Source organism: Penicillium solitum (genome assembly GCF_028829755.1).
Source record: "Penicillium solitum strain IBT 25940 chromosome Unknown utg000005l_segment0_segment0, whole genome shotgun sequence".
In the NCBI taxonomy this organism is placed as follows: Eukaryota; Fungi; Ascomycota; class Eurotiomycetes; order Eurotiales; family Aspergillaceae; genus Penicillium; species Penicillium solitum.
Genome location: NW_027072125.1, coordinates 1,714,890 through 1,742,657, shown reverse-complemented (window position 1 = coordinate 1,742,657; position 27,768 = coordinate 1,714,890). Strand labels below are relative to the sequence as shown.

General features: G+C 48.3%; 14 protein-coding genes across 14 annotated transcripts; 8 read left to right on the top strand and 6 right to left on the bottom strand.

Annotated features, from left to right (window-relative positions):
• Window positions 1–75: 75 nt before the first annotated feature.
• On the top strand, window positions 76–1,116 carry N7455_008284 (zinc-binding alcohol dehydrogenase family protein; the record flags this gene model as incomplete). The annotated part of the gene is made up of 1 exon (XM_040959106.2): window positions 76–1,116. One exon carries the CDS (start codon window positions 76–78, stop codon window positions 1,114–1,116), a length of 1,041 nt encoding a protein of 346 aa, XP_040810406.2.
• Window positions 1,117–2,213: 1,097 nt separating this feature from the next.
• Window positions 2,214–5,633, bottom strand: N7455_008283 (putative potassium/sodium P-type ATPase; the record flags this gene model as incomplete). Its single annotated transcript, XM_065605847.1, has 5 exons — window positions 2,214–3,044; window positions 3,096–4,986; window positions 5,043–5,137; window positions 5,199–5,325; window positions 5,386–5,633. The coding sequence occupies 5 exons, from the start codon at window positions 5,631–5,633 to the stop codon at window positions 2,214–2,216; spliced, it is 3,192 nt and encodes a 1,063-aa protein (XP_065460796.1).
• A 1,154-nt stretch (window positions 5,634–6,787) lies between these two features.
• On the top strand, window positions 6,788–7,600 carry N7455_008282 (putative exosome complex subunit Rrp46; the record flags this gene model as incomplete). Its single annotated transcript, XM_040959162.2, has 2 exons — window positions 6,788–7,123; window positions 7,187–7,600. 2 exons carry the CDS (start codon window positions 6,788–6,790, stop codon window positions 7,598–7,600), a joined length of 750 nt encoding a protein of 249 aa, XP_040810477.2.
• Window positions 7,601–8,667: 1,067 nt separating this feature from the next.
• N7455_008281 (putative NAD+ kinase Utr1) lies at window positions 8,668–10,563 on the top strand (the record flags this gene model as incomplete). Its single annotated transcript, XM_040959125.2, has 1 exon — window positions 8,668–10,563. One exon carries the CDS (start codon window positions 8,668–8,670, stop codon window positions 10,561–10,563), a length of 1,896 nt encoding a protein of 631 aa, XP_040810442.2.
• Window positions 10,564–11,581: 1,018 nt separating this feature from the next.
• On the bottom strand, window positions 11,582–12,312 carry N7455_008280 (GNAT family N-acetyltransferase; the record flags this gene model as incomplete). The annotated part of the gene is made up of 2 exons (XM_065605846.1): window positions 11,582–12,188; window positions 12,302–12,312. The coding sequence occupies 2 exons, from the start codon at window positions 12,310–12,312 to the stop codon at window positions 11,582–11,584; spliced, it is 618 nt and encodes a 205-aa protein (XP_065460795.1).
• A 928-nt stretch (window positions 12,313–13,240) lies between these two features.
• On the bottom strand, window positions 13,241–14,144 carry N7455_008279 (GAF domain-containing protein; the record flags this gene model as incomplete). Its single annotated transcript, XM_065605845.1, has 4 exons — window positions 13,241–13,351; window positions 13,438–13,834; window positions 13,920–14,029; window positions 14,142–14,144. The coding sequence occupies 4 exons, from the start codon at window positions 14,142–14,144 to the stop codon at window positions 13,241–13,243; spliced, it is 621 nt and encodes a 206-aa protein (XP_065460794.1).
• A 504-nt stretch (window positions 14,145–14,648) lies between these two features.
• N7455_008278 (uncharacterized protein) lies at window positions 14,649–15,059 on the bottom strand (the record flags this gene model as incomplete). Its single annotated transcript, XM_065605844.1, has 2 exons — window positions 14,649–14,989; window positions 15,044–15,059. 2 exons carry the CDS (start codon window positions 15,057–15,059, stop codon window positions 14,649–14,651), a joined length of 357 nt encoding a protein of 118 aa, XP_065460793.1.
• Window positions 15,060–16,274: 1,215 nt separating this feature from the next.
• N7455_008277 (uncharacterized protein) lies at window positions 16,275–17,611 on the top strand (the record flags this gene model as incomplete). The annotated part of the gene is made up of 2 exons (XM_065605843.1): window positions 16,275–16,284; window positions 17,265–17,611. The coding sequence occupies 2 exons, from the start codon at window positions 16,275–16,277 to the stop codon at window positions 17,609–17,611; spliced, it is 357 nt and encodes a 118-aa protein (XP_065460792.1).
• Window positions 17,612–18,542: 931 nt separating this feature from the next.
• On the top strand, window positions 18,543–19,400 carry N7455_008276 (SDR family NAD(P)-dependent oxidoreductase; the record flags this gene model as incomplete). Its single annotated transcript, XM_040959077.2, has 2 exons — window positions 18,543–19,022; window positions 19,081–19,400. Exons 1-2 carry the CDS (start codon window positions 18,557–18,559, stop codon window positions 19,398–19,400), a joined length of 786 nt encoding a protein of 261 aa, XP_040810402.1. The 5' UTR covers window positions 18,543–18,556.
• A 170-nt stretch (window positions 19,401–19,570) lies between these two features.
• Window positions 19,571–20,035, bottom strand: N7455_008275 (GFA family protein; the record flags this gene model as incomplete). Its single annotated transcript, XM_040959173.2, has 1 exon — window positions 19,571–20,035. The coding sequence occupies one exon, from the start codon at window positions 20,033–20,035 to the stop codon at window positions 19,571–19,573; it is 465 nt and encodes a 154-aa protein (XP_040810452.1).
• Window positions 20,036–20,749: 714 nt separating this feature from the next.
• Window positions 20,750–21,763, bottom strand: N7455_008274 (zinc finger MYND domain-containing protein; the record flags this gene model as incomplete). The annotated part of the gene is made up of 1 exon (XM_040959111.2): window positions 20,750–21,763. One exon carries the CDS (start codon window positions 21,761–21,763, stop codon window positions 20,750–20,752), a length of 1,014 nt encoding a protein of 337 aa, XP_040810463.2.
• Window positions 21,764–22,520: 757 nt separating this feature from the next.
• On the top strand, window positions 22,521–23,309 carry N7455_008273 (MSF1 domain protein; the record flags this gene model as incomplete). Its single annotated transcript, XM_040959140.2, has 1 exon — window positions 22,521–23,309. The coding sequence occupies one exon, from the start codon at window positions 22,521–22,523 to the stop codon at window positions 23,307–23,309; it is 789 nt and encodes a 262-aa protein (XP_040810417.1).
• Window positions 23,310–25,734: 2,425 nt separating this feature from the next.
• Window positions 25,735–26,959, top strand: N7455_008272 (uncharacterized protein). The gene is made up of 3 exons (XM_040959095.2): window positions 25,735–25,867; window positions 25,925–26,593; window positions 26,641–26,959. Exons 2-3 carry the CDS (start codon window positions 26,053–26,055, stop codon window positions 26,889–26,891), a joined length of 792 nt encoding a protein of 263 aa, XP_040810479.2. The 5' UTR covers window positions 25,735–25,867; window positions 25,925–26,052; the 3' UTR covers window positions 26,892–26,959.
• Window positions 26,960–27,291: 332 nt separating this feature from the next.
• N7455_008271 (uncharacterized protein) lies at window positions 27,292–27,708 on the top strand (the record flags this gene model as incomplete). The annotated part of the gene is made up of 1 exon (XM_065605842.1): window positions 27,292–27,708. One exon carries the CDS (start codon window positions 27,292–27,294, stop codon window positions 27,706–27,708), a length of 417 nt encoding a protein of 138 aa, XP_065460791.1.
• Window positions 27,709–27,768: the final 60 nt, after the last annotated feature.

Genomic DNA, 27,768 nt, shown 5'->3' with positions numbered 1-27,768 from the left:
ATTTAATACTCTCCATCTTCTCCATATTCCATATTCCAGTTTCCAGTTTCCTTTCTCTATCCCCATACTACCACCATGAAGGCAGTCGTCATCACTCAACCCAAGACCGAGGGCTTGGTCACTGATCGTCCCATTCCCAAGCTTCGGGATGACTACCTTCTTGTCAAGACCGTCAGTGTGGGCTTGAACCCCACCGACTGGAAGCACGTTGCTTACCTTTCCCCTCCTGGTGTTCTCATCGGATGCGACTATGCAGGCACTGTCGAGGCCGTGGGCAAGGATGTCAAAAAGAATTTCAACAAGGGTGACCGCGTGTGTGGATTCGTGCACGGTGCCAATGCAGTGCAGCCTGAGGATGGCGCTTTCGCCGAGTACATTGTCGTCAAGGGTGACGTACAGTGGAAGATACCCGAAAATCTGAGCTTCCAGGAGGCCGCCACCCTCGGAGTGGGCATCAGCACCGTGGGCCAGGGTCTGTACCAGAGTTTGAAGCTTGCACTGCCCACCGAACCCATTAAGGATGCGACTCCGATTCTGATTTACGGCGGATCCACCGCGACCGGTACCCTGGCCATCCAATTTGCCAAGCTCTCGGGCTACAAGGTCCTGACCACTTGCTCGCCGCGCAACTTCGATTTGGTCCGCAGCCTTGGCGCCGATGATGTTTATGACTACAAGGACGCCCAGGCCCCCGCTAAAATTCGCAAGGCCACCGATAACAACCTGAAGCTCGTATTCGACTGCATCTCGCTCGAGTCCAGCGCTGCGTTCTGTGACAATGCTATCTCCACTGACGGTGGCGAGTATAGCGCTCTGTTGAGCGTCAAAATTAACCGTGCCAATGTGAATGATCGCTTCACCCTGGCTTATACCACCATTGGCGAGGCATTCTCCTTCGGAGATATTCCCTTCCCCGCCAAGCCAGAGGACAAGGCTTTCGCCGAGAAGTTCATTCCCATTGCCGAGAGTCTGCTCGCCCAAGGAAAGGTTAAGGTTCACCCTCCTAAGGTCGGCGAGCATGGATTGAAGGGTGTGATCGAGGGTCTGAAGTTGCTGAAAGAGGACAAGGTCAGCGGCGAGAAGCTGGTCTACAATGTCTCCGAGACCCCGGAATAAGACACTACTTTCTGTCTACTGGATGATTTAGAGAACCAACAAAGCTACCATTTTTATTCCCACATTCTTGAATTACCATGCGAGTTTCATCTATCCCTGTATTCCAAGTGATATATATTTCCCATTAGTTGTCATTGACATCGTCAATGTAGAACCTTCAGAAAACAGGCTTGAATTTTCCGCTCGTCACCTGCCCCTCCTTTGTTATCTCAAACCTGATTATCAATCGAGCCATTCTCCTGCGTTTCGTACAGGGAGGGTCCCTCGGGTTCTCGCTTTAAATCCCACGTCCAACTAACTGTTGTCTTGCCAGCCCAGACTAGTTCCAAACTAATTGCGATAGTTATCAATCGAACTTTTGCCCAAACACGCCAGGAAAATCAGGAAGCATATCAAAACTGATCACACAACGTTGAATAAACGTAAATTTATCATAACGGTCTTTACCACACTTCTAAATTAGGGCGCGGATACCTCGGCACTGGAGAAGCTCCCCGAGGTTTAGACAAAAGCCAATCAGATCAAGGCTCTGTCCGCATTAGGCTTAGTCTCCGCAGGAACAAACATCCCTGGATCCATAACTACGGAGTAGTTAATTACGTAGTTACTATATCCACATGTGGAGAGCATCATATGTGTCGTTCTCAGATTGGCAGTGATTTGAGAGCAACAGGTTGATCGGTAACTCATTGACAACACTGCTATGAAAATAAAAACCACGCACTCCAGGGCTGCCGGGGCACCTGCAGATGCCCCGGCAGAGACCCGCTTAGTAGTCAACATTTACGTCCACTGGACTGCCCAGAATTTCCTCTTTTTCAAAGGCCTTAGATCTTAGTTGGATATCAATAAATTTATTCCAAAAAATAACCTAGCGTGCTCTCCGTTTCTTTGGGGGTGAGGTATTGTTTGAATAGGAAGGACATAACCATTTCAAGTCCCGGGAAATCCACGCTAGTTGAAGATATATCAAATAATTTCATTCTGGAAATATAAAGTTAGATAAGAAAATGAATAAGTAGCAGCGTGTTGAACACCTTGGAGGCAGCATTTCATGGCCGACTTGGTGTTGAACCAGTCAGACAAATGTTCCAAAATCACTTCAGTTCCACGCTCGCATTCGCACTTAGTGATAGTGGCGTAAGAGTAGCCAATCCTGCCCGAGTCTCAGCATCCTCTAGAGTAAGAGTTGCATTCTTTCCGCTCCCAATGCCCAGCGACCTCTTCACAGCCTTCCAGCTCTCAACGCACAACAGGTAGACACAGGTACAACCAAGGACCACTCCCCATTCCCATGTGATAGCATGATGCTTGAAGACCACTTGGTTGACAACTGGGAGGTAAATTACGGGGAAGGCAACGACAAAGCCAGCCATGACCGCCCAGAATAGGAAGCGGTTCTTCCAGAGGGTAGGGAAGACTGAGAATGTCTTGGGATTTCGGATGGGATCCATGTTAAACAGGGAACGAGAAAAGTGCTTCACCTCCCATGCTGTAACAAGGAGAAGGAAGGTGAGTGTCGCGTATGTTGTGGCGCGAGCGCGGAACACTGCGTCGCAGCTTGGATTGTATTCTTGATTACATCCATCGCCTAAAGAAGACGTTCCCGATCCGGCGGCGTAAATCACGCAGACAAATGAGACGAGGCAAAGTGTGCCCATGAAGCTTCCGTATATCATTTTATCCAGGATGAGCTCACGGGTAAACACACCTATGCGTAGGTCGTGTGGTGGTCTATACATGATATCTGGCTGGGCCTCTTCAAGTCCAAGACCGACGGCTAAGAATGAAGACGTAACAAGATTCGCCCATAGGATCTCCAGTGGAGATAGAGGGAAAACCGAGTCACCTCCCTCATCTTTAAAAGCAAGAGCGATTAGCAGGAGGATGACTTGTGCAATGTTTGAAATGAGTAGATGCATGAGGAACTAAAGGCGATGTCAGTAAATCAACCTAAAGATCAATGAGGATATTTTTACCTTCTGAATGTTATCAAAAAGCCGTCTACCTTCTTCAACTGCCTTGACAATAGAGGAGAAGTTATCATCTGTCAAAACCATATCGGCGGCCTCCTTGGCAACATCGCTGCCATTTTTGCCCATGGCAATACCAACATCAGCCCTTTTGAGAGCAGGGGAATCATTTACACCATCTCCCGTCATGACACAAAATGCCTGACGCCGATGCATCGCATCTACCATCCGAACCTTGGTGGCAGGGCTGCAGCGTGCAATCACAAGAGGCAGTTCCTCAATCGAATCAATTTCTGCATCGGTCAACTTGTCGAATTCATCTGCAGCCATTACCAGTCTGCTGGATTTGACAACTGCTGTGACACGGTCAAGGATACCGACTTCTGACGCAATTGCTGTGGCTGTTTTAATGTGGTCACCAGTGAGCATATGCACTGTGATCCCTGCCATTTGGCATCTGCGTACGGCTGCAGCTGACTCAACTCGAGGGGGATCATAGAGTCCTACAAGACCCCCAAATCGTAGGTGTGATTCAGCAGAGCTTCGTGGAGATATTTGAGATTCGTCGTCGGCTGGGGGTGTCTTGTATGCGATGCATAGCACCCGAAGTCCTTCGCCCGCCATCCGGTCGGCCGTGTCTCGTATGTTTTGCTTTTCTGCTTCATCAATATTGAGATAAGGAATAATAGTCTCTGGAGCACCCTTGGTGTACACCTCCCTGACCCTATCCCGTGGATTGTCATAGACAACGGTCATCTTCTTGATAGCAGAATCAAATGGATACTCTGTATGCAATTGAAGTTGTCTTTTCTTCATCACAGAGACTTTTCCAAAATCAAAGCGCAAAGCCAGAACATGAAGAGCAATTTCCGTCGGTTCACCCACAGCACTCCATACTTGATTGTCATGGTGGACAGTGGAAAGGTTGCAGAGAGCAAGCGCTCGTAGGAAGGTATGCAGTGCAGGGTTATCTTCGATAGGTTGATTTGAGCTCCAATCAATCTCATCCAGTTGGACCAGACCACTGGTCGGATCAAATGGATCTGTAGTCTGGCTCACAGTCAACGTCCCAGCACTGGGGATCCATGCAGAGCGGGCTACCATCTTTCCCTGGGTCAAGGTCCCTGTCTTGTCAGAACAGATATTCGTGACACCGCCAACTGCCTCAAGACATTGGAGTTTTCGGACGATCACATTTCCCCTGGCCATTGCTTTTGTTCCCACAGCTATTGTGATGGTGAGAACAGCGATCAATGATTCCGGGATGACGGCAACGGCAACACAGATGCCATATATGAGAACCTCGCCCTGAACATCCCATTTATTGACCGAAAAGACAATAATGGCGAGCAGAATTGCTAGTCCGAAAAGCAAGAGTGCAAATTTGCTCAGCTTCACTTGCAACGGCGTACCAACCAACCCCAACACATTCATGAAAAACGCCTTGACGCGTTTCCCCGCCTTACCAAGACGGCTCGAGTCACCGTGATTGGGCTGTGTTTGTAGTAGTTGTGCAATCTTCCCAACTTCTGTGTTCATCCCTATTGCAGTGACTATTCCTATTGCACGACCTTGTGTAGTGCTACAGCCAGAATAAGCCATGTTGGTTCGATCACCGATAGGAATATCAGACAATGATAGGGTTATATGAGGAGTTTTGAGGACGGGGAGGGATTCGCCTGTCAGAAGTGCTTCATCCATTGAAGCATTCATGCCATCGAACAAGCGTAGGTCGGCAGGGACGATATCCCCAACTGCTAGCTGGACTATGTCACCGACAACCAGTGACTCCGCTTTGACAGAGGCAATGCGACCCTCTCGGATGGCCTTGCATATTGGGGCGGAGAGACGATGCAGCGAAAGGATTGTCTGTTCGGCACGGTAGTCTTGAACGAAGCTAGAAGACGAGTATTAGCACAAGTAGTGTACAGTTTTTGATTCCGAAATACTCACCCCACAACTATATTCAAAACAATCACTGCCGTGATGACACCCCCCTCAATGTAATCGTCGATTCCAAAGGATAGGGCCATGGTGATCAGAAGAACCTTGGTCTGTGTCAGCTATATCTTGTTGGTGGCATTGATAGATCTATGCAGTTTAACATACTAGTGTCAGACTGTTAGACACCTGCCTTAGCAGTATCCCCCAGACGGAGACACCCTCCATTTCACGCACGGTATTCGGACCATCGCGCTGGAGGCGGGAGGCCGCTTCGGTGCCAGAGAGTCCATTTCTAACGCGTTTGTTAATAAAAATGCCTGACCATACTGAGGTACACCAGATATTAACGCACCGGAGATCTGTACGGAGGAGGGAGGCGAGCTCAGATGGTTCTATAAGATGGGCGTTCTGGCCGGGCCCTTCTTTACTTGCTTGGGTCTCGAAGGGCGTAGTATTATCAGTGTGCGAGATAGACCTTTTGTCGGTATCGCAGGGCTTAGTATGTAGACGGTTTGTCACATTGGGTTGATTGGTTTCCGTAAAAGGACATATAGGAGGCTCTGTCGATTCCTCGACATCGGGGGTTGTCTCTACGCCCATTCAATAAGATTTTGGGAAGGAAAGCGGTGGAAATAAGCTAGATGGTCTTTAAATCCCCTGATGAATGCCCGTCAACCTTGAGAGTAGGGAAAATGTATGTTCGCACTAGGGGGCGGGGGAAGGTGGAAGTAGCAAGATGAGGGAAGGATCTAGAAATGGAATTTGTATGTAAGAAGTAGCCATTTACATCAAACGTTCACATGTTCACTTGCTTTCAATCAGAAGAGGGGGTTCCCCAGGCTGTGAGGGGCAGCTCTGATCACATCGTGAAGCCACGATATCATTGGGGCGACCTATTGTTGGAAATGCTTGGCTCCTCTGGAATCCGGCTTGAATTTTCAAAGATACTGGCGTGTAGTCCAGTTAAATCATGGGACCCCAGATCCTTACATTAGGATTGGTGGCGTTCCAGTCCGGGGTTGAAGCCCCAATGCATTTGGCTTCTAGGCAGTCGTGGCGTGCTATTCCTGGATTAAGGCTGACGGCTTATCGGAATTCCAGCGATGCTCTCTCGTACTTTGACTGTTAGAAGCTCAATTTAGGTCTGACGTAACGAGCCAACTACCGGATAACAGAAATGCCCTATTTGTTGAAATTGGTGATTCCACGAAGTCCAGAACTGCATGGTCCTGTACGAGCACAGCCGCCTTGCCAATACTTCGGCTAGTTGAATAGGCTACATTCCAAGAACTCGGCATCTTGGGACTGACACGTCCACTCTCGCTGCAGCGACCTTATGGGAATTGGTAGCGAATCGGAGATGACAGTCGAAGCCGGCCACGGTCAGAGAGCGGTCAGAGTGTATGTGGCCATGTCCAAAGTCGGGTTAGAAGAAGGTTGATGACTCCTTACCTACTATGCACATAGTACATAGTACATAGGTAAATAAGTAGTTAGTAACTAGGAATATTCCATGTATGTAAAGGGAAGGTAAAGGAAAGGAAGCAGCAAATGACAATTTGTAGTTGATACCACCGAAGTATATGATGGACCGGTGACAAACAAAGTACCAAGTACAAGCCCACCCAAGGCGGCCAATCAAGTAGCGGCCCGCACATGAAAAATCGCTGCCGACAACTTTGGAACTCTACTTTTTGCTCTTCGAACAACAACCTTGGAAGCTTCCCAATCTTCTTATCTTTTCTATCGTCAATATGGTCGGCCCCATATCATCCCTCTCACAATTAAACCGTGCCGACGGTTCAGCATCATACAAATGCCCAGCTACCGGTTACAGCATTCTGGGCGCAGTCAACGCGCCCATTGAGCTCCCAGCACGCCGTGACGCATTGAAACCCGAAGAAGCTACAGTGGAGGTATTTGTCAAACCTGGTACGACAACTGCCGGTGTCGGTGAAAGATATATCGAAGGAATCCTGCGGTCTGTGCTGGGGAAAATTGTCCTCGGGCGGGAGAAGGGCTTCCCCCGTCGCGGCGTAGTCCTCACCTTGGCTATTGTTGGAGGAGAGAACGTGGCACGCGGTGACTCTGTGAGTATTTCAAAGCTTCGCTTCGCCCTGCACTGTGTCGAACTGTCAAACTGATCTATCTAGTACCTTACTATCCTCCCGGCTCTCCTACATGCTGCCTTGCTTGCTATGATATCTGCCTCCGTTCCTCTGTCGATGACCTTCTCCGCAACCCTCCTCGGTGTAACCAAGTCTGGTGATATTTTGCGGGACCCCTCCCCGACTGCCGCCAAGGCTGCTGTGTCCCTCCATGTTTTTGCCATCTCCTCAAAGAATCACCTTTTGCTCAACGAAAGCGAGGGTCGGTTTGGTTTTGATACCTGGGAACTTGTCCGTGAGCGCGCGCTCTCCATTTGTCAGGGCGTGGCAACCGCTAGCGATGATGGCGACGTTACTATGGGCGAAGGAACGACCAGCGCCAATTTGAACGGTTTCATCCGGGAGACCGTGGAGGACCAGGTCTACAGCGACTACGCCTACAAGCTGGACTCTATCTGAGACGGACTGCGCCCACGGCAAATTTGCGGAGAGTTAGTGAGACGCGATAAAATAGGACAGGTTGATCGGTCAGCCCCTGGTCGCCTTCTCTAGTGCACATGACTTCTCTGAAGCACTCGCTATATCTCCCCCCTCGACTAGAGATACGACGGTGCCACAAATCAATGATCGAGTACGACACCCGGTTAAGGCACCGTCACCTGACTGCCGCTGCATGTACAACACACTTCATTCAGCTGCCACAAGCGACAGCCTTGCTGCATATGAGGCTTGTTTTCGGGTTCCCCCACTGTTGGATTCTGGACGGCCCCCATCGGCTTTGATATTGAACGGGTTGGGCCGCCCAATCTTGCCAAGTGATTTAGCGGTAGACGATTGGAACTACAGACTCCTAACAGGCGCAGCCAGAATGATGGGTCCGTGGCCCAGTTCGAGTCAGGATTGGAAGGAATACATGTTTAACCGACATTCTGGCAAAGACAGCAAGTAGCGTGGAGAATGGAGAATTTAATACCAAAAACAAATACCAACCCATCCATGGAATACCTCTTAAGCATTTGAATCATTCTGTATCTTTGATATCACAGTGTAAACGTCATTTATCTGAGCGCACTGCGCGAGTGTACGCATTTGGCGATTACTAGGCTAGTTAAACTCACCAATAGAATTTCCTGGGGAATCTCGCCAATGTCAGAAACTAATAAACCCGTAAACTAATAAACCACCAATCTAATGAATCTCCTAATTTAGTGTGATTCTTGAGGTCCGTGGTCACCCTAAAAGGGTTTCCCTTTATTTTTCCGCTGTATCCCTGCACTTTGTCAATCTTTACCCTACCAAATCATTACTCTCAAGTTTATTCGCATCCTTGTCGATATGCGACATATCAAAAAAAGAAAAAGCAAATATCCCCCCAAAAGCTAAAGAATTGTGGAAGACGCTAGAATCAATATCAACTGGGTCCACGACTGACACAGCTGCGATCTCAAGACTTCGGATCCGCAAACCCCGTTACATCCGAGCTCTTTTTCCCTCCTCCCCCCCATCTTATTTACCCGCCTAAGCCGATGGCGTCCAGCCGTGATAATCTACGGTCTGACACACTCGAGAGTGTTTCCACGCAACCCCCATCTCATCCGTCTCATCCATCTCATTCTCACCCCTCTCTATCCCCGAAGGCCCCACTCCCAACTGCGGTGCTCCGCGATGCTCTCATAACAACCCAGGATCGCCCACATCTCCCTCAAGGAACCAACAGCGGTCTTTCTACACCAATATCAGAATCGACCGAAGAGGAGGACGCAGGCTTGTCGCTGCCTTCCTCGACATTACGGTCGTTCCGCCGGAAGTCGATTAATCGGCGATCAAAGAAAGCGTTGTCGACCGACTGTATACCGCGACAGACAATTTTGAAAGCCCTGGCCTCCCGGGCTTCGATCCTCGGCAATAACACCAATATGTCGACGAGTTCCTTGTCGAGTATGCTCGCGAATAAACCCACCCAGGCTTCCCCGCCTCCCGACAGCCTCCAACGGCGGGGGAGCAATGATTCCTCCCACAACCTCTCCACCGCACTATCAAATCTTCAATTGAGCGGGTATCTCGATCGATCACCTACCACGGCACGTCTAATACTGCAATCGCCATGTTATTTTCATCAGCGCTTTGATGATGCTGTCAACATAAAAAAGGTGTTGGAGGAAATTGCCGATGACGAGTGGCTGTCCCATTCGCGACTAGTTCAGACGGCAACTGGAGTTCGTGAAGTATCGAAGCAACTACAGCGCCGACCTATCAAACGGGCGGTGCGAAATGTCATGATTGTCACTAAGGCGCGTGATAACAGCCTGGTGCACTTGACTCGGGAAGTTGCCGAGTGGCTGCTTTCAACCTCAAGATACGGAAATGAATTAGGAGTCAATGTCTACGTAGATGCGAAGCTGCGAAATTCGAAGCGATTTGATGCTCCGGGCCTATTGCAGAAAGACCCCATGTTTGCGCAGATGTTACATTTTTGGACCCCGGATCTTTGCTGGACATCACCAGATAAATTCGACTTGGTGCTGACGCTTGGTGGTGATGGTACCGTTCTCTTCACATCTTGGCTCTTTCAGCGCGTGGTTCCGCCCGTGCTCTGCTTTTCGCTAGGCAGCCTGGGATTCCTGACAAATTTCGAGTTTTCCGACTACAAATCACAGCTCAATGCCGTTATGGGCGAAGTGGGCATGCGCGTCAATTTACGCATGCGATTCACATGTACCGTATATCGGAAAGACCGAAGCAAGGGAGCAGAGGTGGGCGCTGTTGAGGAGGGCGAGCAATTCGAAGTATTGAATGAGCTCGTCATCGACCGCGGCCCATCCCCTTATGTGTCGAACCTAGAGCTCTACGCCGACGACGAGCTGCTCACAGTCGTCCAAGCAGACGGCTGTATCTTCTCCACGCCGACTGGTTCCACGGCATACTCTCTATCCGCTGGCGGTTCTCTTATGCACCCATCCATCCCTGGCATCCTCCTTACCCCAATATGCCCACACACCCTCTCCTTCCGCCCAATGGTCCTCTCAGACTCCCACCTCCTCCGTATTGCAGTCCCTAAGTCCTCCCGGTCCACCGCTTACTGCTCCTTTGACGGTAAGGGCCGCGTCGAACTCCGCCAGGGCGACTACGTCACTGTCGAAGCTAGCCAGTACCCATTCCCAACAGTTGTTTCCAACAACAACGAATGGTTCACAAGCGTCCAGCGTGCTCTACGGTGGAACACCCGCGGCGCGGTCCAGAAGAGCTGGGATGGTGGCGATGCCGACGCGGATTTGAACAGTGATCCCAATGAAGATGAACAGTGGGACATCGATATGGATACCGTGCTTGCTGGCACAGATAGCGGCATCGGTCCCAGTGAAGATGGGGATGCTTTGTCGCCCAATCCCATGCGTCGACAAATGAGCTTGCTCAATATGTGATGTTCTTGTGCATGTTAGCGATTTTCGATTTCCTTTTGTGCTCTATACCTTATTTTTAACGTCTGGGTCTCGGTGTTTTTTTTTTTTTTTGTTTTCATTTCTCAACCCCAGCGTGATGAGGTTCGCTCGGTGTTTGATTTGCATTATAACTATGTTGTTTCCGACATATCTCGGGCAGGGAAGCATCCGCATCACCCCTCGTCTTGGATATCATGTCCATAGATCATGATATATTGCCTCTACGGCTTGAATAGAAAGCCTTCGGCGGGTCGCCTATGATTTTGTCTCGCTTTTAAATGCTGCAATTTAATCTGGAATGGTGGTGATATCCCAAATTCTGCTCGTTGTAAGTATTTCTACTTTTCGTTGGACCGTGAGTAGCGTCAGAAGGCAATTATTGACCGTCATTTCTCTCAAGGCCGATATGCACATTTTACATATAGCTCCATGATTGATACTAAGGCAGCTTGAAATAAAGTTCGTTCCAGGGCGTAGGTCCCCTCAGTTCAAAACATGGGAAGTACGGTGTAAGTTTGTCGGAGATGAGATTCAGTTTCTTGTAGGAGACCGGTGTGATAAGACAGTTGGTAGTCGAGCAGTAATCATCGGTTATCGTCTTTGTGATCACAAACACAACTCGTGCTCGGCCGAGCGAGCTTATGGTAGGTGCTGCAAAGCATCCATGGATGATGGCGAGCGTTAGAGTTAGCAGACGAAGAATGTCATAAACTGGCCGGAGACATTTTTATATTGGCCTGCGGGCATACTAGCCTGACGGATTGCTTCAGCTTAGATGTTTGACTTTTTGCCCTTTCAAGGCACACAAATATTTGGAACGGTAGAGTATTGTCATGGCTTAAGCATCAATACTTACCAGAATATATAGTAGACATTACGTCTATAGGTTGCGGATTACTACTTGAAGTAGGAGCTGTACAGATTGTTGCCACACTATGCTTGTATTGGGAATAATAGCTAGTTAATCATGTAGTGTTGAAGGTTTCATCAAGCAATATCTCTATTCTCCCTTCACCTCATGTAATTGCTGAGCAAGCACTTGGCCAGGCCAGCCACTTTCGAGCCTAAAGCTTCCAGATCGCTTGAATCCTTGGGACTCATAGTATTGGACCAATTTGCCGTCGCCACCTGCGTAGCAATCCACCCGTAGTAGTGCGACTCCAACCTCGTTGGCAAGATCACGAGCATGTGCCAAAAGGCGTTTACCAACTCCTTTCCCAGCCCATTGTCGATCGGTAACTACCAATCGCACGTAAAGCTCAGGCTCAGAGACAGGTGGTACATGGGACCCCCTCTCTCCAATAGCAAGTGCTCCTATGATAGTCCGTGGAGCTTCTCCGTTCATACCTTTGGAGTGTTGATTTTGGCCTATTGGCGTGCCATCAGCGACCTTGATAGCGAGCCAAATTCCAAGCCCGGTTGTTGTGTATTCTTCGAGTTGTTTAGTGTGTCGTGGAACCTCTGAAAATGGCGTTGTTCCACACTGCGTGGTTTCGCCACGCGATACTAGCCATTTAACCGTGGCATCCAGGATATTGAGGACCACTGGAACGTCGTCCGCTGTTGCGCGCATGATAGCAATCTCACCAGATCCATTGTGGATAGTACTTGCAACAATTTAGTGAATATTGGTGAATTGGGGTTTCACTTTTGTTCTTCGTCCTCTTCTTATCTGGTTCTTCTTGGGTGGGTTGGCCCTTCAAAGAATACTAGCACTTACTTTGAAACCATATGTCCGACCAGGATTGATTTGAAGAGAGGTAGTCATCGAATAGCCTCAATACACTAGGGGTTGGGAAACATCTGAACAAGGCATCACCCTATTCTTACCCCATAATTCTACTTCACTACGCTTAGGTCTCTCAATCTGACTCACTTTTGGGGCATGTGTCCAAATATTATTGGCTGAGCATGCTTTTCTGCCATAGTGTGTAGAGGTTGACCTTATAGGTTACGGCATATCAACCAGAACTGAGATGAGCGCAGGTGCGCCGCCGGAGCTGAGCTTACTTACTCCACATTCAATAAATTACCCGATCGTATCTAGGTATCTACCATATCGACCGATATCTCTCTAGCACAGATCTACAAGACAAGAAAGGTGACAGCAAGAGCTCAATCCTCAATACGATCTTCGACTTTTTCTTCGGTTATTCCCGTCCAAGGAGAATGGGTGGGCGCATGAAACCTCGAGCACACCAGGTATCCGCTCCCTTGTCGATATTGCATGTTTCATCAACGATCTGTGCAAGACAAATGCCGACATACGACTTTGCTAGGAGCCTTGATTCCCGGCAGCTTTCGCAGCTTTCCAATGGAAAAGACATGCTTGTTGGGTGTGTTGAAGCAAACCTACCTCACTAAGGTCAGATTTCAACGCTTTTTCGTTCTGGTAGGATTTAAGATACCCGATACGCAGAACTAGGTCCGGCAAAGTGGCTGGCCACGACAAGTTATTTATCCATGAGTCGTTGACGCATGTGTAGAATCTCGCGTAATAGTGATAGCAAGCTCTGCGTAGGAAGAAACCCTACTAGGCTTTGGGCCCAAACAGCTAACAGCAACCACTCAGATGTATGATCATAAACCGAACAATTTCATTTTAAGCCCGTGTCTTTCGTAAGCATTATAAAAGATAAAAAAAATATTATGTTCCCTTTTACCAGTCGCAGTTCTCAGCCAGGAAGGCGGCCAATTTCTCAAGATACTTTTTGTCCTCCTCATCAAATCCAGAAGGCTCGGTGCAGTCGATGTCAATAATAGCGACAGTCTATTAATGAAGATGTGAGTATGTTCCTCTAAACATAATTGTATCTCCTGAGAATGCGCCAGGGTCATTAGGGAATGAGTACTAACCTCTCCATTAACCAAGATAGGCACAACAATCTCACTGCGACTCTCCGCATCGCATGCAATGTGTCCAGGGAAGGTCAGAACATCAGGAACAATAACAGTCTCCTGCTTCGCGGCAGCAGTGCCGCAAACGCCCTTGCCGAAACGAATCTCCTGGCATGCGGGCTTTCCGTGGAAGGGCCCGAGGAGAAGAAGCTGGTCTTCCGAACAAGAGTATGTGGTTGAGATAATCACACCACCAGAATCGGGTGCACCAGGCAATGGCGGCGAGGTGACCGGGGATGCGAGAGCAGGGAATTTGTCATCGCGAATGTAGAATCCGGCCCAGTTGACGGATGAGGAGGGGGCGGGGAGGGAGGCATAGGCGTGCCAAAGCAGGGAGGAGACGTTGGAGAGGTTGCTGGTGGGTCGTAAGCGATCATCCTTTCAAGGGTTCGCGCGGTTGTCGAAGCGCGCATATTTGTGATTGTGCTGTTGTGACTCACCTAACCCAATTCCGTTGGCCGTCCAGAAGACCTTGTGTTGACAGCAGGAGCTGTTCGTATATATCGGCCTTGGAGCTACCGGGCATGAAATAGGAGGAGTCGGCGTGAGGCTGTTAGACGCGATTGTGTTAGCGCTGTGTTTCGGTCTGCAGGGATCTGCGCGATACCCTGGGCTTGTAGTGGATCAGGAAATTCGCAAAGATCACACGGGGCTGAACATACCATGACGATTCAATGAATATAGGATGTGTGCGCAGAGATGCGAGATGACAAAAAATGCGATGAGGAATTGATCGCGCTAAGTGGCTTCCTTAGAAAAGGGCAGAATCGGAGAAGCGGGGCGTTTAGACGTTCAACGAAAAACAAAAAGCTTCCTACTTTCTTTGACCTTGGATCTTCCCAAGGTTAACTTTCTCGCCTCTTGTCCTTTGTTCTTCGTTATTTTCTATCCCCGATAAAGCCCGACTCTGTCGAGATGCACTAGACTCCGAGAGATGCTTCATGTCGGATTGCGGATGGAACATGCTGTTGGTGGAATTGCCCATCCACTCGCCTCAAAAAGAGCCGAACTCCACATTTTCGCAGGGTTAATTATATATGTGCAAGCTCAACTCTCATCGGGTCTTTGTCAACATTCATGTGTCAATCCCGGAACCCATTCCTTCGAGTGCTTTGGTTGACTCCACCTTGGCACCTTGGAGTCCAGAATACGGGATGATATCGGAGATATCAAAGTGTCGGGGTAAACTTAGATTGCGAAGTATCCCCGACTGGCTGAACTTTCTTCTCACTCCAAGGAGAGACAAGAAAGAGACCAAGCCTTGAGCTAAACATTCTATGCGCTTGATGCTTCTCGATCAAGGTGTTGATAATATGATTGACTTCTACCCGGAGTAGAGATCGTGCTCGGGAGATTGATGGTCTCTTGTACTGGAAACTATGGACGCTGCCACCTTGATAATGGCCCGATTCCAGTTCTCCGGTACCTTTGATCCAGTCATCGGAATAGCTGGAAGTCCGGAACGGCTCTTGGATGTGAACCTCGTCGGGAGTAATACGAACAACAGGACCTAGAAAGGGTCAGATTCAATAACTTTTTTTTATGTAGATACCAGATGGCATACCAAACTTTCGGTGCATATTGTCAATCTCATACTCAAAAATGCCAGGACCCCAGACAGAAAAGTAAATCTCATACAACCCTGTTGCGGCAGCAAGGCGAGGCCCTGGGAACCTGCTGAGCTTGTGAAAATGAAGACGATAAATAATCATGACTATGTTATAGGCCACAGCACTGCCTAACAAGAAACAGACAAACATGATCACTGTTGGTTACGATCAAGGTTCGTTATACGGAGTAGTGAAGTTGAAAAAAAAAAGAGTAGAACACACTCCCCACTTTCCATATTAAAAATAAAGTCTAGCCCCAGGGCTGTTCTCTTCATATAACTTTCGACGATGAGATCTCTAGGGGCTAAATATGAAAACTATTCCCCCCACTACCTTTCCCCAGCCCCACGACAAGACCCAATTGGCCAAGTCCATACCGCATGTTATACCACATAAACTTTTCCCACTAGGTCGAACGCCTCCCCACGGGCTAGTAGGTAACTTAGTTAACTTAGAACAATTGCTTTGCCCTAAGATCCCCGAACTGAGTGACCCGATCTTCGAAACAAAGTCTACGATGTTTCTGTCCGCGACCAAAAAGAGCCACAACCCCGTTGATATCACCAATATTAGTTTAATAGGCCAAACTCTCCCATTATACCGCTCTTCTCAACAAACCTCAGCATTTACGATGTACACCGGTAGTGGGATCTAGTGCCGATCTAATGTGGCTTGGGAGTTCGAGTTTAGTGCTGATTTGACGACGCTGGAAGTGGGGGGTTGATCGTAGATTCAGACCGCCAGTTGGCTTTGCGCGTCCCCGCCACTGGGTGATCTGTCGATTTCTCGATTTTCTTTCTCGAAGGATATCTGTGGTGTGGAATGGCGGTGGGCGTCATTGTGCATCAATTCTAGTTTGCACTCGGCTCTGGCCATCCTTGATTCGGGCATCCTGTGTCGTTTAGGCGTCAAGGTTTGAAGTGTGTGCGAGGTCCATGCACATGCACTGACCTGATAAGGTTTGGAATGAAATCATTAGTGGCAATTAACCAATTCGATAAGGTTCCTAGAGCTGACCCGGAGGATTGGCATGTGTTTCACGATCTGTGAGCTCGAGGATGGAGAACTGCAACTAATAGAAATAGGAAGGCAGGAGCACTCTATTACTACCTACCGAGATATGTACTTTATAGGTGCATTAGACCAAAAAGACTTTGGTGCATGACATGAATATTCTGATTTCTTATGCACGACAGTAAGGATGTCACGCGCATATTCCCTCAAGAGTCAACATCCATAGTCACTCAAGGTAGTAATCAAGAATAGGCCGTATGGCAGACTGCCAGATTCCACCAGACGAAGAGGTGAAAAAGAGAGAAAATGGAGGGGGGGGTTTATACTCGCAGGTAGGGACGTCGCGCCTTCCCGATCCATGGATAACTCACGGTTGCCAAACTATGGACCGTTTGATGTTTGATGCTGGTGCCGTGATCTGATCTCCGTACTCTGGCACATAATAAGTGGATTGGTCGAACGTAACTTCCTCATTATCACTGCGCTGTCATACCATAATCGTCTAGCGCGGTGCTCTTTCGTTTTTGGCTTCCATCTTCCACATATCCTGAATGGTGTATCGAAGTGTCTTCTTCTGAGATACAAGCCTCTATCATTACTGGTCATACAATCACTTCCCCCATCACGAGCACCATGTACTCTCGCGAAGCCATATGCAAGCCGCATGCTCGCGGCACTCGTCGTCGTGGTTGCTGTAGAACGACAGCATCGAGCCAGTAATTATTATCTTATAATCGTTCTCTTTGTATCCTAGTAGCATATTCTCACATACTATCAAGGGACAGTGTAGACCACGAGACCAAGGGTAAGATATCCAACCTCTCTATTGCCACTTCAGAAGCTAAAAGCAGAGCTGGAGATAGGTCAAACACCCCCTGTTCATGATGCTTTCGATCTTCCGCCACCCCCTTCGGCTGCCAATACTGATTTATTATTGACTTCACCTACTCAAGAGCCTTACACACCTCGTCATAATCTTCTATCGATAATTCACCTTTCTACCCATCATCTATTCAGTTCTCCCAGGGCAATGAGCCCTCTTCCGTCGCCAAACCAGATACGGCCTGTGTGCCATCATCTCTACGGCCCGCTACCAACGATAATGCTGATGCTAATGCCAATGCCAACATCGAAACTAACAACGAGAAACTCCTGATGTAGACAAAAAGCCCTTGGAGTCGCGCCTTCCTGTTCGCACCGCTTCCCCTACTACCACAGCCCTGAAGGCAGTCCTGCTACGGTCTTGTGCCTCTTTGAATGACGAAGAGAAGAAACATGGTGAAAAGGCTGCTCCAGAGAGCAACGAGATCTTGAGGGTTAAAGATAAGGTTGACACTCTTAAGATCAAATTGGAAGATGTCAAGTGGGAATACGAGAGGACAAAGGCGGAATTCGAGGCGCATGAACAGGAACGAGTTGAGTTCAGGACTAGACATCGTGAGTTCGACGAGGCTGAGAGGGAATTAGAGGAGTTGTGCCATTCACAAGAGACGCAGGAAGTTGAGTAAAAAGGACTTTTGGGCCTTGGGACTATGGTAGTTAAGTTATGAATGAGGACTCAAAAAATCTTGTATTTCCCAGCGATTTAACATGAGCCGAGCTACCACGAAGAGTAGATATCTCACCTCACAGCCCATGGAGGCTGGTGGCTCCACCATCGAGAGGCTTCCAAACACGCATCCACGGGCTTTAAAGGTGACGCAACATAAGTTGATGGTGTGGGAGTGGGCTTTGTCCATAAGCTCTATTATGAATTACTCTAGCTATAATTGTTTACTACAATGTAGGTAGGGGAATGTAGTTAACTAACTGGTTACGGATCAGGTTATAGATATGCCCTAAACAGGAAACAAGGGCTTAGGGCTCTCGGATAGACACGTTTCCGGGCATTGAGCTCACGTGATTATGAAAGACTTCAGGTCAATATTACACCCGGTACCTGGATGTGTATTACACGTCACTTTATAGGCCAACCCATCACAGGCGAAAAGAAGCTTAAATCCTCAATCGAACTCGATTGTCTCTCAACATATCACAAAAAAGTAGCCCGAGTCTCTTGATTAAACTTGATCCTCTACAATTTTGTACAATTTTGTACATTTCCAATTCTAAAATAAACATTGTACACAGCCCGCATCTCACTCCTATCTAGACCCATATGGAGACCTGTATCCGTATCCGTTGTTAACGTTACCACTCGGCAACGCCAGCTGCCATGGGTGGTCCGATATCTTTAGGCCGCCCGTACCCCAGAAAAGCTGGCCGCCTAAGCCAACGCTATCAAGCGCAAAGTGGATTCCACCGTGTCCAAGGTGAGCGGAAAGCGGGTAGAAAGCCTTCCGTCGCCAAAATGGAGAATAAATATTTAAACGAGGTCCAGTCTTGATTTCAATTGACGCTGCCGAGAACTCATTCATACCATTATTCTTATATATCCATACTCACCACTCACAATGCCTGAACAAATCCTTGCGGGAAAGACATGTCTCGTCACTGGCGGTGGCGGCGGCCTAGGCAAAGCAATTGCAACCCAATTCCTCGAAGCTGGCGCCAGCGTTGTAATCTGCGATGTGAACGAGGAACGTCTACAGAAGACCTCGGCTGAGCTGTCATCCAAGGGGCCCCTGAAGGCCATTAAGACCGATATCACTAAGACCAACGAAGTGGAGAGCCTTTTTGAAACGCTGATTGGCGAATTCGGCAAAATTGATGTCCTGGTCAACAACGCCGGCATCATGGACCGCTTCGACCCAATCGGCGATCTGGACATGGAGCTGTGGGATCGCATCATGGCAATTAATCTCACTGCCCCGGCTCTGCTGAGCAAATTGGCTGTTCGCAACATGCTGGCGCAGCCGAAGCCCGATGGGCGCATTATTAATATTGTTTCGGTTGCCGGAAAGGCTGGATGGGCTAGTGGTATGTTATAACCAAATTGAGAGGTGCTACTAGATCTGACATTAACTAATTCTTCCAGGTGCTGCCTATACTGCCAGCAAGCACGGTCTTGTCGGATTGACTAAGAGCACTGCTGCCTACTACGGCAACAAGGGCATCAAGTGCAACGCTTTGATGATGGGTGGCATGGAAACCAACATTGCTGATGCGCTTAGCACTGGGATGCATATGGAGGGTTATGAGAAGATGGTAAATATCCTCAATGCCATTCAAGCTCCCCACGTCGATGTGAATGAGGTTGCTGGGTTCTGTGTGAACATGACATATGGAAAGGGCGCTGGTCAGATCAACGGCGCAAGTATCGCTATTGATAATGGCTGGACATCTATCGTTGGGTAGACTGCAAGATCTTGGGCAGCTCGTTGACGGGGGGTATACTTATGGCCATGTTTCTCTCCCAATTGTTTATGGTTATTTTATGACATACACATGTTTCTTGTAACTACTTGAAAATAAACAAACGAATCAATTTGGATACGTCTCACATCGCTTTCAAAACACAAAGAGACCTAAATCACCAAGGGATTTGGCTGAGGGGGTCCCTGATCCCACTTCTCCACGCCTTCGGGAATATCAATAATCGCCTCTTGACACCAGATATGAACTGCGCTTCGCAGCATCTCTTTGTTCAGATCCTCCAAGCAGCCACCTTTCACATTGGTAATTGCAGAAAATTCGGGCTGTTCACCAGGCGCAGGTACAGTATCCCGGAAGCGATGGAAAAGCCGCGCACCACACTCCTTGCAGAAAAGGCACTCCATATCGCGCCCCTTGAGGGTAAGACGAGTGTAGCTGCTGACTAGACCGGAGACTGACTCAGGGAGCTCGAAGTACGGAAATGTTGCGGTGATGCCGAACGCGGACGAGCTTTGGTGCTGGCATTCTGTGCAGTGGCAGATCCAGAGTTTCAGAGGTTTATCTGTCGGTGTTGTGAATTGAATCTTGCCACATTGGCAGCGAGCTTTCATCCCCATGGTGGGTTGTGAAGAATGCAATTATTCCAAGGTGAGGGGTAGATCCAGATTCCACAGATGAAGCTCGGGACCGGGTGGACCTATACGTGCTTAGGAGACGATATTTACTAAAAGGCCCGAGTTGGATAAATCTTTAGATATAGGTATCCTATTGGGCTTAAAGGTTACAATTGTCGTCGAAATTCGAAATATCTCACATATTATACAAGTAATTGAGCTTTTCGCCTCGTGAATTCTTCATTTCATTGTCAATCGTTTTCATACTTCTAGCTAAAAAACAAAATAAAAGAAAAAGAAAAGAAAAGGCAGTATATTTTTATCTTCATATATTGTCCTTTTTATCATTATGAGCTAAATCTGATTACTGAAGTCCTACATCGTCAAGTATAACGGTCATCGAAGTGACGAACTGTTCTTGTTTATATATAAATAAATGTAGGGGTTACTGTTTCCTTTATGGAAAAAACCAGGACGACACCTAAGATAACCGGGAAGGTATATTCTACCATTTTCATTTTTTTGGATACATAATCATTTCCTTTTGATCTTCGTCGAAGGGAAAATTGATAGAAAACCTCAAATCTCATCGTTAAAAAAGGCTATCCCGAGAATTCGTCACTGCACCGTACTTATTGCGCAGAGAACAACCTTGATCATAGGCAACCGAACTTAGATTGCGTAATGCTCGAAGACCGGTGTCACCATCCTCGGATCTCATACCAACCTCGGAATATCTCTCATTGGCGGGAAACTCCATCGAAGTTTACCCTCGATGGCCATCTGAATAACAGCAATGGCCCCAGGAACCTCTTGCCATGCTTCATAGGTCAAATTCAAGGCCATTCGCATCTCTTCCACACCCCCAATCGAGTACATTGTGGTTTTGGCCTCCAAGTGTTCACCTGGGTCCACAAGGGCCGGCCAAAAGTGGGGGTTCAGTTTATGGACATTCTCGTACAAAGCGCGAATCTGGGCCTTTAGTTTCACACTTTCGAGCCGTCTGTCCTCACAGTTGGCGATATTGGGGTTTTTGGCGATAGTCGAAGGTTTCTGTTTGAGTCCCAACATGTGGGCAACACTTCCATCAGCAGGTCTCATGCCTGTGAGGATCATTTGAAGCACTTTGATCTTCACCAGAGTCACAGAAACGATATGGGGAATATCAGACAACTTGCCACAGAAGATATCGACTGGCTCGAGCGGATTGGCGTTCTTGATGTCAAGGTACGGCAGAGTGGTGTTACCCCAATCATAGTTGTGATTCTGGCCGGTCGTAGCCCACCACTTCAGAAAATCGTAGCACTCCTGGTCCTGCTGGAGACGAATCATCAGGCCGGGGATGACGTCTCGCGAGCCCAGGCTATCACTTCGGCAGAGCCGCAGGTCCCCCATCAATAGGTCGAGTTGTGCTTCAAGCGATTCGGCATGCGGAACACTGCTCATGGTATTGCACAGGGCAGCGCGGGATTGCATGTAACGGCGTGTCTCGAGGATCTTCCAGAAGTTACCGACGCCATGGGTGTAGGGATTATCTGGAAGAGCCCGTAAGGCCTGTTCTTCCTTCTCCATAGCAACACGGCATATTCTGATGACGCTGCAAGCAGACTTATGCTCTTGGCGGTGAGCGGTCTGGTGTTCGACACCACAGTACATCATCACTTTGCAGCCAGAGCAGCGGAGAGCTCCGTCTTCCTTGCCGCACACACCACAGCCAGACGGAAGAGACATTTTCTTATCGGAAAGGCGTAGGAAGAAGGTTGGCAGTGTTGATATTCTTGATGGAGAATAGGTTCACAGTGAAGGGAAAAGATGATCAGAGTGGAGGAAAAGGTTCAACTGGCTTGCTTTGCAGAGGCCAGTGAAGGCTTTTCAAGTTCTGTAAGAAGACCAGCTTGTTTTGGGGGTAAATGAGGGAGGGAGTAGCGAGAAGGGTGGGGAGAGGGAGAGATGGAGAAGGTGAAGGTGACGGTCGGTATTTATTATGGATTTCCTTTGGTTGCCAGAATAGGAATTGAGTATTCCTTGTTTGCCTTCAAAGCCAGGCCATAGGATAGCAAACAAAAACTGCGATAACATGCCCTTCTCAATCGTTCTGGTCGAACATCTGCTGAAGACAAGATGCATCATTTTGATTATGTTTTCTCCACAAGTACTTATTTCCACAGCAGTTAGCATGAAGCGTTGAAGCTTTGTATACAAAATCCATTTCGAGACCTAACTTTCTTATATCACATCAGAAAAATAGGAAGAGTGGAATTATACACAGGTTATACACATTAGCTATTGCGGGCCGATGATAGGCCTAATCCCCGGACCACGTGAGGTGCATGTGATCTTAAGCATCTGATTTCCCTCGGAATAACTGTTCATCCCCTTCAGTCCCCACTTCTACCTTTGCTCGCCTTCGCAAAAAGTACTAGGTCAGACGACTCCTTGCTCTTTCTGCTACTCAATCAATTCATTACATGAATCACCGAATGCCATCATGAAGTTTTTCGAAAACAATTTCACCTACGATTACTCCTTCCCCGCCGTCTCGCTCGCCTATTTCCTCCGCTATCCTAATCCTCATTCTCGCCATGTCCTCACAACAGATGTCATCGACAGATACGTCGACCCCAAGACCCAGCGTCTTCACACAATCCGACTGCACCTAAAAAAGTCCAAGGTCCCATCTGGAATCCTAAAGCTTCTACCGAAAGGCATGGGAGGCTCAGACAGTTCCGGTCAGAGCTATATCCTTGAGAAGACCATTGTTGATGCCAAGGAGGGGTGGATGGAGACCGAGTCCCGCAACATGGAGTGGACGGGTATCCTGAGCGTGGTTGAGAAGCAATGCTACAAGCGGCTTCCATCCGAGGAGGGTCGCCTGGCTCTCGATGGTCTTGCCGTCGACAAAAGTTCCGAACAGACTAGTGTCAAGACCACGGTCACCTTCCGCTCCCGACTCGGACAGGGCAAGCTTCTTGGGAAGAAAAAACATGACACTGGCGACCATGAAGACGAAGAGCCTCGCAAAGGGTTCTTCTCGTCCCTTTCCACTGCCGGCATCCAGCGGACTATTGAGCTCATTGGTGTGAGTCGAACCAAGGAGGCCGTATTGAAGAGCAAGGAGGGCATGAACATTGTCCTTGAGCGCCTGCGCAGTGGTGGTGTTGTCGGTGTCCTAGAAGGTATGCGCCAGGACCGAGAGGCAGCTTTCGGACCTGATGGTACTTGGAAGCGTGTCTGGCTGCAGGGCAAGGACCGGTCCATTGAAAACGACAAGTCGTGATCGACATCCATTTCTGGTTTGGATTGTCTTGTTTTTGCTTGGGTGATCTACCCGTCATTGCATTTTGATTTCAAGCGCGGAGTTCTGGTGTGGGGATATGATCGAAACTCTCCCACAAATCTTTTCTGATTGTTGATATTTGAAATTGTATATGTCGTTATGTTGGCATGAGGCAAAGCCTCTGGGATGTACATTAAGGGGCATGTTTTAACGCTCATTTGGAGGTTAATTGTACAATATGCATCAATTTTCTATCTTTGTCTTCTATGTGCTTTTTCTTGGGGGTTTTCCATCACCGATGCCTGTCTGTCTGGTCTAGAGTTTATGGAGCTGGAGGAAACCGGGGTTGTGGGTGCAACCACTGGTCATTAGGTATCAAGTCTCGGAGGTTTCCGACGCGTCAACGATATCACTTTTGGCTGAACGTGTCTTGTTCCTCATATCGGCCGAGGCCGAAACGAGCGTTGAAGTATGTCTATATACCCTGACGCGACTAGCCTTCCCACTCCTGACAGTTAGACCATCATTAAGTTTTCAATCCCCTTCGTTTACGGTCAATTCTTTATTAGCATGGAGATCAGCAAGCTGACAGTCACGATGGAGACCAGCACCAATAAGCAGGCCATTGCGGACGTCATCACCAACGGCGGCTATAAATGAATGCCTGGCCCCCAATCACGACTAAGAGAGCTTCGCGGATGGCTCCCGTCGAGCCCAAGCAGTTCCAAGCATGGAAGCCAGAGCCATTGCACGGGCAAGAGATGTGGCATGTTCTGCGTCAACAATGTGGCGTTGCCGGCGGTAGCGCCTTGGTTTCAGATGACATCCATGGCATTGGTACACCGTTCGTACGTGGATCGGCTGTCATCGGGACAAGGCACTGTCAAAGTACTGTCAAAGTACTACTCCGTACGGAGTACTTGGTGAATGACCCACTTGACAACTTGAACTAGGCGCAAACCCCGAGGTCCTGCAGCTGATCAACTCCGCTGCCGAGGGCAGCCTTGTGTGTGAGAGCGGTAGATTGCGCAAACTCTTTTAATCAATGGATCGCCGGCTGTGCTGTGAAACCGTATGGATGGCATTTGGAGATTGTAGCGTTGTTCTAAAAGCCCCAGCCTGGTATTGGCTCGCGGTCGTTTTAGGTTAGTATTGTTGGAAACCATACGGAGTACATTATATTTCGTCCACGGGTTGTTATTTTTAATTACGTGACTCCAATCTAAAATCGTCCTCTTGTATTCGTTGAATTTTCGGATATTCTTTGAATTGAAGATGACCGAGAAGGTTATAAGGAACCTTTGAAGGACATCCCTGGAGGTTCAGCCCGACAACTACATATGTACATAGCATGCATACCGAAGATTTAGGTAGGTATGCCGACATTCCATTTTTCCTATGTATTTTATTCCCAAGCATCTTTGGAGGGACTGAGACCGAAAATAATAAATAGCCCCGGAGGATTGCTGGGTTAAGTGGATTCAGGCGTCTTGCGATACACATAATTGCACGCTAACGGGCAGCCGAATCAGCCAAGGACCCTTGGCTGAAAACACGCGAACCCGAGATTCCAACACCAATGAGAGTTGTGTTTAGACCCTCGAAACCAAATGACGCAGTAAGATTCTCCAGAGCCGATTATTTCTGATCGGGTTTCTTCCTACGTCAGAGCTGTTGCATTGTTAAGCCTATCGGAGGACAGGCAAGGATTCTACATATCTGGCAATCGGTGCTATGCATCACGGCGTCTTGCATATCGCACAGATCTCATATTGGTATTATTGGCTATTATACGTGATTATACGTGGGTTGTACTCCGTAGTATTACTCGGTAGTATCACTTTGTACTATTACTCCGTGTCCAGAATGTGCATATATATACTCCGTATCCGTACTGCGTACCCTGTTTGATATGAAACATCAGGAATGAAGATGAGGTCATGCAAATCTATGATCTGAGGATGATCTTTTGACCTTAACTCTGAAAAGAGAAAGGATCGATATAATACCAATACAACCGTACAACATACCTGTGAGGCATATGTCGCATATAAGTGGCTGGACCCTGCTTTACCCTGTGACTGATCGTCGTTGATAATTTCCCCTTTGGGGATGGTAATGCGGGGACTGTTGGTTTTAGCGTAGAAAATAATACATCCCAATCAAGGGGGTACCTAATGGAGACTTGGCCACTCCCTGAATCCACTACTATGCATCAAGTACCTTTCAGGTACCCAGCAGGTACCCGAGTTTCACAAATCACACCTTTTCAAAAGGAATGCTCGGAGGACAATTTAATAAATATACCTACCTAGGTAACTAGTTACTGTTGTACTGTTGTACTCCGTACTCTCCTTGAAATAATACTTTCCTTGTCTTCCGAACTCCTTGGCAAATTACTCGGCATTTCTGTTTTCTTTTCCTTTTCCAAGGTTCTCTCGGAAGCTCCATTATTCGTCTCCTTGGGACCCGGTGAAATAACACATCCACAGACCCTTTTTTTATTTGGTTTTTACTGAGACTAGCCTCATTTTCCCTCACTAAGAACACCCTAGTAGGTATTGCGGGGACCCGTTTCTCTCTAACTTTCCCTGGCTTCCGTTGACATTTATCAGTTAATCTCCCACCCTTCTTTTTAATTACCTCCTTTCCCCGTAATGAACTTGCAATACGTCTGCTCTCGATTATCCTGACTCTGAGGGCCTCCGCGGTCACTCTTGCTGGACATATAACCACACCGGATATGCCTTTCAATCTGAGCCTCGGGCCCCTAGCCCTGTGGATGGTATTGCTACAAACTGCATCGGCTCAGTTCTGCTCGTTCTGGAATAACGGATGCATCGACTCACTCGCTCAAACTGCAATTCGCTTCGATCTCAACCCTCTCTTTCCGGACCCCGTCACGCTCTACTATGGTTTTGATGCCAGTTCTTCCGGCAAGGGCAACGGGCCCATGACCAAGACGGCGTTTTGGCTGGGATATCAAAATAACAATATCAATGTGAATGCTGTCGACTCGAATCGCACCTCTGAAATCGGCCTCAGAGTCGGCAACTTGACCGGTACCCCTTCTGGGGCGAACAATGGATGCGATGGGATTTGGGGGGATGATTGTTCCCGTGATCTTAAGAGTGCCTTACGGGATGGCATCTATCGTCTTGCTGTGTCGGGCGAGCCCTATTCTAAGCCTCTTGAGGTCGTTCTCAACAAAATGCTGACGAAGGCGCCGTCGCTGCCTTCGTGCCCGCCACCCACTCTTGATGTCGCGGCTATTCCAGTCCAAGGTATGTTAATTATTCTTTCTTCTATCATTATGTTCTAACCTTCCTAGATTTCGCTAGAGAACGAGTCCCCGATCGGAACGTCACCATCATGCCACCTGGCTCGGGCGCTTGGCCTTGGCAGGTCTGGTATCTTGATAACATGAACGCCCACAACCAAGCTTCCCAGGTCGCAGTTGGCATCATAAGTCGCGCCCCTGCTTTCAACAGTTCCCCACCGGACGGCCCAGACGACATCATGGTTGAACTTGTCTGTGTGCAGGCTCCTTCTAGTGGATCTTCCAAGAGCTCTCACGATTAACCTGGGATGTAGAGGCCGATCTTCTGATCGTCCTCGGGGGTTTTTATTTTTCTTTACTCTGTCTCTCTGGGTGGCGGGTGATACACTACGCCATTTGACCTATGGCGCTTCTCGGTACTTGCAGTTTTCGTCAACGTGTACCAGGCCACGGTGACATTCCATCGCGGGAAAAAGCAAAAGCAAGTCTAAGCAAGATCCCAGGGCACCTATTTTCTTGGTACAAGTGCATTCGATGACTAGCTTGAAACGGCAAAATACTTCAGCAAGCCAATCCTTTTCTCCATGCCCACGGTACCGTCCTCGTCACTTTGAATACTTGGCAAGTTCCAGATGAACAAAGTACAAAGTTGATTGATTCAATGCAAAACGTGGCAGTCCGGTACCTACGTTGTCTAGCGATATGTCAATACCTTTGATCTTAGTCGCTCGCTTCTTGGAACCCACCAACTTGCTCTTCATCGCCGCCGAATCGAGTCTGTCACCTCCGACATTCAAACGGCAAGCTCAACAGGCTTTGGATACCCCAGCCTCCAGGATTCCAAGACACCAGCTTGCTCACTCAACAGCACGCGACCTGTCTGGCTCCCAAGCTTCGCAAGCCCACAACACTTCTCTGTGTCTCACTCCAATCCCGCTTATCACCATGTGCATTCTCCCCCTTCTCCCAATGACCCTTGGGAGTGTTGGACAGGATAGTGCCGTTCATGTGCGGATTTTCTACATGGGCGCGAACAGATCGTTCCCATCTCCTCGAGTCAGCTATACTATCACCTCTCTCCCGCCCGGATACACCAGTAATCCGCCGTCTGGAAGTTGACATGTCTTCCCATCCCCGCCCTGAGCGGTGTATTTGGCACAGTTTTTTTGTGCATGTGCC

Coding starts and splice junctions, on each gene's coding strand:
- N7455_008272 (XM_040959095.2), top strand. CDS start 26,053: ATGCCTTTCAATCTGAGCCTCGGGCCCCTAGCCCTGTGGATGGTATTG. Junction 26,594..26,640: donor CGCGGCTATTCCAGTCCAAG/GTATGTTAATTA, acceptor TAACCTTCCTAG/ATTTCGCTAGAGAACGAGTC.